Source organism: Opisthorchis viverrini, assembly GCF_000715545.1.
Source record: "Opisthorchis viverrini unplaced genomic scaffold opera_v5_63, whole genome shotgun sequence".
Taxonomy (NCBI): Eukaryota; Metazoa; Platyhelminthes; class Trematoda; order Opisthorchiida; family Opisthorchiidae; genus Opisthorchis; species Opisthorchis viverrini.
The window spans coordinates 45,592-56,571 of record NW_008751719.1 but is presented as its reverse complement, the minus strand read 5'-3'; the positions used below and the strand labels follow the sequence as shown (position 1 = coordinate 56,571).

Here is a 10,980-nt window from a genome sequence, read left to right as displayed (position 1 = left end):
TTATCAACTTAAAAAAAAACCTCTTGCCAGCTATTTGTGGACAATATGACGATTCGTCAGGGCATGCATCGTCTAGTTGAGCATCATGGGCTTTCACTGAAGTGATAAAGCAATTGTCTTAGTTGAAGGTTTATCTGACTCAAAGTTTCGGTTCAGAAAGATGAAAAGTAGCTGCAACGCAAAAACTGTAAGAAAGTTTGATAATCAATCCAAAACCCTGTAAACACACCGAAGTGAACGTTTACAAATTATCATCGCTACAAGTTATCCAAATATCTTTTTTCGGAGTGGGCTATTGCAAGTTTGCTTACTCTTAGGATACTCGAGCAACAATCAGTACCAGCTTCGTTTAGATTCTTGCCACTATATAGGAGGAAAAATAAGCTCCTGAGTGTTGGGGCAATTCATAGCGAACTTTTTCTTTGATTTTGAAGATTTATCATTACGTTTCCTTTTCTGGCTAAAATGCTTTGAAATTCCATAAAGCAAATCTGTTTTACAAGGTGAAATAGGACGTGATGTGTTTACGTGTGTGATCCAATAACACAGATCCAATCCACAGTTAAACAAAAGAACTTCAAACAAATATCTTGGTGGAACCAAACTGGCGTGGACTGGGAACAGTCGTAGGTAAATAGGCCACTAGACAACTCAGAAGAACAGATAGCTTACACTTAGAGTCAAACTCCAATTTGATACGTATTTACCTGAGGAGCCACTCCACATTAGCTTGAAGAACGAGTGACAGTCTGTCCCGTCTAACTGCGAGTCATTCACAATGCTGACAGTCACCTGTGATATATATACTGGCTAAATATTACTAAGTTTTGTGAGATGCAGACTTTGAACAAGTACAAGTAAGGATCAAATGGCTGCAAGGTGCATCTCAGCTTTTTAGCATATAATGACTTTTCCTAGAGACAAGATCTCAGTTGACTATCACACAGTCTGCTCACACTACCGCTGGAAATGGAATAATTGCTGTTTTTCAGATCTGGCAGCTGAACGCCCAAATCGATAACATAATCTCTGCTAAAATGTCATTTTTCGGACCATCAGGTGATTATGGCTGCAAATGATCTGATTTGTCGAGTTTCAGAACACGTGACCCATACTACACCGTATGAAATATAAGTTGCTGTCACTGTCAGTGAGGAATATTCCATTTCAAAAACTAGTGATATCATGAAATTTACCGGTACTGATCGGAAGAAGATACGCACAAGACGGGTTGTTTGGCATACCCTATCAGGCAGTTAGTTTTTAGGTGTCAAAAGTGACCAGCTGGATTAGGTTGAACAAAAACAACATGGTCCTATCTACAGTTGCGACTATCAAAAGTTACCAGGGTGTCTTAAGTTTGTTTATTATCAGTCAAGTAGTCAAGCCATTTTGAGCTCTTGTCAATTCTACTATTCTGTATTGAAATACGTCAGCTAATAAGTAAGGCGATGAACTATCAAATTGTTCTGAAGGGCAGTTTTATTCAAAGGTGCTTTGTTCGACATTCGTATCTCATTTTCAATGCTTTTAAAGTATCACATAAAACTGGAAACAACTGCAGAGCTAAGCTCATGTATCTCGGGTAGGAGAACGATTTCTATCACTGGGGACTGAATCACTATTCATGTCATCAGCTCTGAGTTCAACAACACTGTACCTGTGTTTCTGCAATTTTATCGGTGAATGTCCCATTTTTACTTTGTTCAAGTGAGCATCAGGAGAGAAGATATGATGTCGTTCATTCTAACATATGTTTTCAAATGATAACTGAAAATTTTTATTCCTGATTCAACAGCGAAATAAAAAGCGCTTGCAAAAAGTGTTTGGAATGGTTGGTAACATAGATCCAGGAAAGCGACTAAGAAGCCAATACCTATTCATCGAAATTGTCAAACGGAAAGTTACTGAGATGCGAACAACGGTTGGCTGAATCAGATAATATGAGTACTACTGACTCCAGTGGTTAGTGCATCACCAGTTCTGCTTGCCCACGCTGATGTGCCATTAATTGTATTTTTTCCTATTTTGTATTATTTTATCAGTGATCTTTAGATAGTGGCTTCAGATGCACAGCACTATCAAGATTTCGTTGGTACACAGTGCTTCATTGTCAGAGATAAAATAACCTGGACGACAAAAGAAGGAAACACAGATCGACAGTATGCTGCAGGCTTGTATGTTACATGGACATTTGTTCTTGGAGGAAGTGATTTTCCTTGGGAAAGTTTCTAGGTGTAATTGTCTAAAAGTCCATATCCAGTGGACTCCACGTCTGCTTCCATGTCTCTTAATAAGCTTTTTAAATTAACTGTTGAAGTATGGTATACTGGAAGTAGCACAATTTTCAATGCCAAATTCAAAGTGGCAAGAGGACAGAACTGATGACATTCGAGGTAGCGTCAAGATTTAAGTGCGATCTTACAGAGTCTGAATACTCTGGGCTTGGGTTAACTTTAGAAGTGCGGTTTGCGTGTTTTCATCGATGTTTGGCTAGAGAGGTTGAAGAAATAACTGCTAATTGAATTCACCGCCCTCTTTTTGGTTGAATCCACCATTTCATATCTTACTTCACTTGGTTACAGAGTGTACAACCGTCGAACGAGCGTGCTGATTGTGATTACACTACTGGTGTAACTAGTTTTGCAAATATGAAGCAATTATTTATATTCATTATTAAATCTCACCACACAATATTTTGTTACAGGAAGTTCTCAAAGGCCTTGTTTGGAGATGGACAATGATGATAAATATGACATGTCATTTGAGGATATACAAGCAGCAATTATGAGCAACATGCCCAAAGTCCCTTTTAGTCAGTGTATTCCCGGCTTCCCATCGGGAGATGAGAATTCCATAGTCATGCCATTTGAACGTCCAAAGCCAGAAGAACTCTTTAAGTTGTCGGATGAAGATGAGGTGATTCTTACGCACACATATATGAATACATATGTGCTCATTTTGCAAACTTTAGCGAGCATTTGAAGAACTTAGGGTACTTCTGACCTCACACAAAGAGAATGATACAGAAAAAAACATGTGCATAGAGAATAAAACAAAAAGTCCCGGTGAAAATTCTGCAAGAGTTATTGGAACCAAATCATGTAATTCCGCAGCTGGGAACAATCGCATAAAGTGCACTCGCAATCCGACCTTGAATGGGAGATATCGTGAACAGACGTTCAAAAAATACTACCCAATTAAAACCGTTCTATCTATTACCCAAGGCAGTCACACGAGCGAGCTGGGTTTGTTCACTTCAACTTTGGTGTTATGTGTCAAGATCGGTATCTTGAAGCATATAACGTACCCGAGGATGAATTGAATCGCGTTTTTGATTGCTCAGGTGATCCGTTGGGAGATGGTAGTCGCCCACACGTTTGAGACACATGACTATTTAAGCTGCAGAATTTGCCAGATCCAACGAGCAAGCAGTCCTAGAGTATCTTCAGAAAGCTTCAGAACAATACAGGAAGTCATCTTACGCAAGCGACGCAACATACTCACAGGAAAATCCAAGTAATTAATCCCATTTCTTGCCTTAATTAAATTTCAGTCAATATGGCATGCATTGAGAACTCACAAAGGAAAACAGTTCACTGCGACCTACGGAATGCACACCCCAGAATTCAGGGTATGGTGAAAGATAACACTTATGTAAGGCTTAGAACAACCGAGCCAGACATTAAAAAACTTCGATAAAAATGTGATGAACGACAGTTCCAGTGATTCCGGTGAAGAGCAGGATAGTGGATTGTGGTTAGAGAATTTTCGAGCGCAGAGACGGGCACAAGGGCTAGAGTAAGGAAATCAGATTGACGTGATTAGAGCTTTCACTACCAGACGTGCAAGTAGACTAAACGAAAACGGTGTACGGAATGGGAAGTCTAAACACTCAAACTCAGCCACTGCGGACATTCCCAGGTCTTACGAACATAACAGCGGATTTGATAAACCGAAGCTCGATCGTGACCTTGAAAAACTGTGAGTAGTTATATTTGTTCATTTCCTTGTACTTTCACAGAACAGTTGCAGAAACCTTTCTGGAGAGAAGAAGAAATTATTTGAAAGAGGTGTGCACCACATACGGCCTTCAACTATCGTCAGGTATACTACTACACGAAGTAGGTAGTACTGTCGTTTTTTGCTAAAAATGGTACCCTTTATTTTCCCCATCAAAACAACACGTCATAAAAATGGTATATTTTATGAAGACTTAGAAATATCTAAGTAGTTTTGGATTATCGGTTTGGCGCAGATAGGTTACTTCTTACTTACTGGAAAAGGGTGATCCTAGGAGACCCTTGGAGTTCTAAACTGGCTCAATACCTAGACGTGGAATTGGAATAAAACCTTTTCTAGCTGACATGTGCTGTTTTAACAGGTTTTGCTGTGAAGGTTTTACATATTTTCAGGCAGTTATCAGAATAGTGTGATGTGCGGTGTGCGGTGTGATGTGCTCCCTTTGGGTAGCATTGCAGCTAGGCACCGGAAGGGTGTTACAGCTGAGCGATCAGGTAGTATCATGTCATTCTGTTGATATGTTTACACAGGTGCCTTTATGTTCTACTTTATTTAATGCAATGATGGAATTTTGTCCAAAAGTTCTATGGGCAACCGCACAAAAGTTCACACGTGTTATGAATAAATGAGGCTCAAGAGTAAGCAAGGCATAAAGTAGTGTCTAGTAGAATTTGACCAAAAGGCTTCTGGAACTGAAACCGAAAAATTTCCGAGGAAACCTCCGGCAGAACAAACTCTATTCAATGTGCAAACTTAGTCGCATGTTGCGCTTTTCCATAGCAAACACCTTGGGAAACACGTTTCGCATCCTGAAGTGGTTGACTTGGCCAATGAAGGTGTACCACAAACACGGTACCTCATCTAGCCGACCTAGTCGACCGGCTCACAATCGCAAATTCACTTACTGTGTAGTTATCATTTATGTCCCATTCTTGCAACTAGCGCATCCGGGAGTGGGAAAAATATCGATATTTCAGATAAATAGGTGATCGTTGTTTTGTTCACAGAGCTAAGCGGTTTGGTTGAAAACGCTTCATCACCAGTCGAGGTGACGTCATCGGCGGGATATTGAGACATATTGCTGAGTCAGCCGGCGCCCGATGTTTTGTTGGGCCACCACCCGGTCGTATTTTCCGTCGACGAAGTGGGGTACTAAGCGCATCAATCAACGGGCACCCATCAAACACCTGGTGACCCAGCGCTAAAGAGCTTTATATTATTATTCTGTAAATAAAGTTGTCCAAAATGCTTTTGAAGTTGCCCGAGCTACAGAGTGAACTGGATGGAACAAACTAGAAAGTAAAACACTTGTAGTCGATATTATATCTGCCGTATTAGGAGACTAAAGCTTAAGCGTCCCCACGCACGTTACCGCGACACTTTTGTAGTCCTTTCTGTATTCGACTTCATATCATAGGTGGAGATTTTGCAGGAATTGTAAAAACGGATACAACGTCTGGGTTTTGCCAGAGTCACCAATATAAACCACAGCAGACGGTTAATTATCAACCAGCTTCCTGCTGCTGTCACACATGAATATAGTTACCGGCCAAATAGTTTTCTTGAGCCCGCATCCTCACCGACTGACACCATGCACCTATTTTCTGGAGACATTTAGGGTAGTGTTTTCAATTTCCATGGAATTAAGGAGGATTATAAAGAATGGCCTTCGAGGATGGGTTCACATGACCTCTCACGTATATGCATGGACATACTGCACTGAAGCACTGGAGTTCGTGTTTTCATAATCATCTAAAGTGTCTATATGAGCGTCTGGAGTCGTAGGAACGTCGGTGATAGGTTAGAACCAGTCCCCATATGCAAACCAGTTCGATTTTTTCGGGATATTTGACTGGAACCCAGCTGAATTTCTCGTTGTGATGTTAATCCTTGAACAATGCGATTAGATTCAAGTAGAACATACGAATGATGGAAACCTGGGAACTGCGCCTACTTGATGAGCCCTAAGAGGGTCAAACGGGTCGCGGACTGTCAGCGAGTTTTTAGAAACCCTATGAGTAGTGTGTTACGTCTAGAATTAATACCCCTCCTTGTTCACTTTTATTCCCCCTTTTACAGTAAGGCCTTCAAGCGAGTTTTTAAAACCCTATGAGTAGTGTGTTACGTCTAGAATTAATACCCCTCCTTGTTCACTTTTATTCCCCCTTTTACAGTAAGGCCTTCAAATTAATTATGGTTTCACGGCGGTGAGGCACAAATATCGGATACCAAAGTGTTCTCAATGATGATTAGGAGTGGAATTATATAATATCCTGCATCGCCAAACTGGAATGAAGACAGAAAAATTATTCTGAACCACAAGAAAGATAAAACTGAATACGAGAATTAACTTGCATTTTGCACGAGAACAGTGCTTCTACGAACTAATCTAGTCATGCTCTCATTTGATCGCCATTCTCCGTACCATTTCGACTATTCAAATCCAACGGTAGTGTGAAGTTCACATAATTTCCCACACAAGGAACTCATTCGGCAGTTCCGGTCGAAATGCACCAGAAACCTAAAAAGATAATTTTTTCATTATTTCCTCTTACCCTCTTGATTTCTAGGAAGCAACTTACGACGAACCGATTCCACTTTTGGAAACAACAACCGGTTCGTTCTCAGAAGGGCTTTTTGTCAGTGTCACTCAGCCACTACCTAGCATCACATCAGCCATTGATCTCACCAAAGCAAGCGATACTGAGTGCTCCTGGTTACACAATGCACAAGCGACATATTTTGCCTTTCTAGCCTGGCTGGTTAGTCTAGCAGTGGCAAAGGAAGAAGATGAATCAACTTCAGGCTTTACAACTATCGGGTTGTTACAAACGGCATCTGTCCATCAACAAGTTGAGCCGAATATTCCACTTGTAGGACAGCCGAAACTTCATGCGTTACTCGTGACAAGTTTACATCCTCTAACTCGAGAGCAGGCAAAGATTACCCTAGAAGATGTGTGGACAAAGGAGGTAAGATCCATTTTGTTGAACTTCTGTATATTTACGGCATTTTAGGTCGTGTGTTAAAGATTTTTTCCAATCCAAGTATTCTGACCAACGTATCCTTTGAGTTTCAGTAGTGATCTTGGGGCTTTAAAAATAACTACATGGACTGGTTACCACATGTATGGTACAAATCAGGACAAATGAGAACAGTTAGTTAGCATTATCACCAAGACTACTCATAACTATCAGCGCGTCTAAGAAGTACTCATGTGATACAGTCAACTACTACCTTTCTCCAATGGATGGTTTTCGATCTCAACCCACTGGGCTTGCAGATATGCTTATTTTCGTATAAAAATCCTCGGGTTTGGAAACATATTTTAGCTTTGGCTAGCCAGAAAGCACTAGGGCACTTATTGAGGTGCGCGGAAGTTACCACAACAGTATCCACAATGAGTGGGAAAGAAAATGACAATAACGCGATTAAACCTTCGGTGCTAGCAGTCCAGTCCAAAACAGTATACGTACGTCTTCTTTACTGTTGCCCAATCACCGGTGCAATAAATATTGTGCAAACTAAACAGAGTTCGGGTGTTTCATAGCACAATTCCAGAAGGCTGTTCTTTGTAAGGACTACACTTCAATGTGCGCCCTAGCATTGCCGGACGTAGAAGATAACATGTAACCACAGTTTACTGCATGCATAGCTGCCTCTCGGTCACAGTGGATTTACAAGAACTATATCTAGTACTATAAGGTTACCTTCTGAATGATTGGTACGAAAGGATTTGTTAACAAATAAGGTGATAAAGCCAATAGGTATTTGGGCTCTTTAACATGTGACGACTGTATGCAGTGTGGTGAGACTGACCAGAAATCACTGAAAACTCTCTGGTAGCTTTGTCCTATTTTAGCCTTACTAGGCGGGCCTGCCAGGTAGACATTCTTTTCGAAATTTAATCTGTCTAATCGCCCATCTAAACAGTTATATTTCAGGTATTTTAGTCAGTATCGGACTTTAGAACAACCGTTAGCTTTCTCGTAAGATGAAGTTTGGTGTTTGATGAAACGGGATGGTATTTCGTATTTTGTATGCTGAGTATGGGTGTTACTCTGTATTTCTGAGCATGAGGAACTTGCTTACATCTATCCACAAACATTATCTAAGATCAGAATGTATTTATTGCTTCAGTTATAGAGATCTCGTAGCGACTCAGCAGTTGTCTCTCTAGGCAGCCCATACTGAATCAAGCATCCGAATCGTGACGTTCTTGGAGCGTTTTTAGACATAGCTCATTTATTTATTTATTTTTATTTTTATTTTATTTTTATTTATTTATTTTTACTACCACCAGGCAACTAATTGGAAGGTTAATGAAGCTCTTCTTTGGGACGCGGAGCAGTTTGCAATTCCAAACATCGAATATTCAGAAGTTCGAATGAAAGTGGAGGTATCCAATTGTATCCTTGAATCATGGATGGAGGCTGCACCCAATGTATTTCAGGGACAACTCACTAGCGAACAAACACCCCTTGTTCCACCTACTGAACATCTCGAAACCATAGTGCGGAGTCACTGTGAAGATGCAGCATACTGTGAAAATCAGTGTGAAGGAATGAATGAACTTTCTGCCACCGACTGGACAACAGTAGTCATTGAATTGCAGTTAGGCAACATGACACAGAGCCAAATAAAACAAAACATTTTCACCCTACTACTGAACGTTCAGGCCAAATATTTGGATGTGGTAGGCGTTCGTCTTGGTTGGTTGAAGACTTCGGATGTCCATGGCTCCTGCCAAAGAACGGAGTCAGCACCCTGCTTGGCTGTGGCCATTCGTGGACCGAGAGCATGGTCTACCGTCAAAAATATTTGCACATGGATCACTAACCGGAGCACATCTATCGATCCAGATAAATTTCGTTGTTTTGGAAGTGGGTATGAAGATTTAAACACCAAACATGTGGTAAGTTGGTGGCAACGTTTCATCTGACTTAGTTAACCCATCTTTCCGTTTCACAGCAATCCGAACTTTTCCACCGCTACCTGCATCACAAATATAAAGACTGGAAAATCCTTCCGAAGACAACTGAAGCTTAAACAATACAATACAGTTCTAATAATATAAACTCAGTGCGTCTCTTCCTAACATTTGGAACAAGATCGCTAGAAATTAAAAAAACATAAGCTAAAACCGCTACTACACTCCCAACACTCCATCATTTAGAAATTGTCACTTTGGTATATTGTCTGCTGTACACTGACTATGTCAAAATGCTTAGACAGTGATCGAGGCTAGAAAATCTCACAACCTACGGAGGACTAATCGTACAAAATGTTCTAACCACTAATGGGTAGTTAGATGGTTGAATCAGTCAAAAACTGGTTAATCACACGTAAAATCAAATCCACCGTCTGCCCAAGCTCTCCAAAGGACGCGCAATATAGACGTAACAATCTGAATGTTTTAATCAGCGTCACATGTCCGGTTCATCTAAGCACAGCCTGTGGGTCCCAATTTGAAAGAGAGTTCCCCTGTGAAGAGCTTTAGGAGATCGGATCCACCCCCCCTCCCCCCTCTTGACAGTCCATTGACAGTGCTGGATTTGTGCACCAAGTTACCATCTCCCACCTGCAATGCACAACTACCTACCCCCCCCCAATCATCGGTGAACGAAACTGTGGCAGCTACATCCGCTGTACGACGAGTATGCGGTTATTACCACTGACATTGATGATGATGAGTTACACAGAATGTAGGCTAGAGACAGACCTTGCCTGTTTAATGCTGATGTAAATTCTGAAATGAGACTTACACATTTCTGTTCATCCGTTCGCTTCAGAATGACTATCGATTAAGAGACAATAAACAGTGTGTGATATTCTCATGAAAAACTTGCTCCCAGCAATGGTCGGTTACCAGGTCTGCATCCGTTTTTACTCTGGTACTTATTACCGCCTTGATAGGATAAAAGGAGGTAAACTTTTCCCCGGAAAATCATCACGTCCGTAGTTCACGAACGAGGAAGTTATCCGTCTTATACGAAAGTCAACCGACTTCTTCATATTCGACATTCAAACCCTTGGTGAGGGAAATGAACCAGGATAGTGAGCGATGATATCCATTGTGACTGTCCAACTAACCATTTTTCAGATCCCTTTGAATACATCAGCGTTCAGTATCCTCTTGCTTTTATTTGTAGCTTCTTAGCTTGCGCCTGTTCTTTCTTAGAGAGCAGTTTCTCTGAAGTGTGTAAATGCTACGGCAACTTGAGGGAGTAGATTAGTGAAATTGGCTTTGGTGTAGCTGATCTGCGAGTTGTGGTGTTGTTTATGGTTCGATGGGTTTCCTAAACCACGGAGAATGGTCGATTGCATAGAGCGTTTACGCAAAAATAAGTCAACACAATGGAACATGTTGAACCCTCAATTAATCTACTCAGCTTACGGCCAGTCGAAGTTGATCTGATGATACTCCTTTAATATGACAAGTGGTGAACGCTACTGGCAAGTAGTGTGTTTACTGAGATCGACATGTCAACTGTCGTTGATTTTTTGGTCATCCTCATGAACACATCCATAGTAGAAGAGTAACCAAAGTAACAGAAATTCAGTCGGTCGAAATTTCTTTGCTCTTCTGTTTTCCTTTTAACGTTGAGGAGACTACCTGACAGAAGCGAATGCGTCCTAGCGTAGGGCCCCGCGCAGTCCAAGATTTTGAATCAATTTGAAGACTTCCTGTGGGATGCAAGGCCGGTAACGTTGATCAGGGAAGGTTCCAGTAAGGGTATAAGTGGATGTCTTGAGTTTCAACACAGTGGAGTGGGTCTCCACTGTTGCACATAAATCGGATTATGGCAGGGTGAAAACTCTCAGATTTTCCCTGATCAGCTGTAATAACCACGTATTCGTCGTACGGTGGTTGTAGCTGCCGCACTTTCGTTCACCGATGATTTGGGGGGGGGGGGAGGTAGCTGGGTATTAAAGGCTGGGGCTGGTAAATTGGTG

The 10,980-nt window shown here is 41.2% G+C and overlaps 1 protein-coding gene across 1 annotated transcript in view; it reads left to right on the top strand.

Annotated features, from left to right (window-relative positions):
* Positions 1-2,706: 2,706 nt before the first annotated feature.
* Positions 2,707-10,980, top strand: part of T265_04032 (hypothetical protein) — a gene marked incomplete at both ends in the record, with an annotated part of 27,690 nt that continues 19,416 nt past the window's right edge. The window contains 3 exons of the mRNA XM_009168667.1: positions 2,707-2,919; positions 6,594-6,995; positions 8,327-8,938. Coding sequence (XP_009166931.1) covers positions 2,734-2,919; positions 6,594-6,995; positions 8,327-8,938 — 1,200 coding nt within the window. The remainder of the gene's footprint in view (positions 2,920-6,593; positions 6,996-8,326; positions 8,939-10,980) is intronic.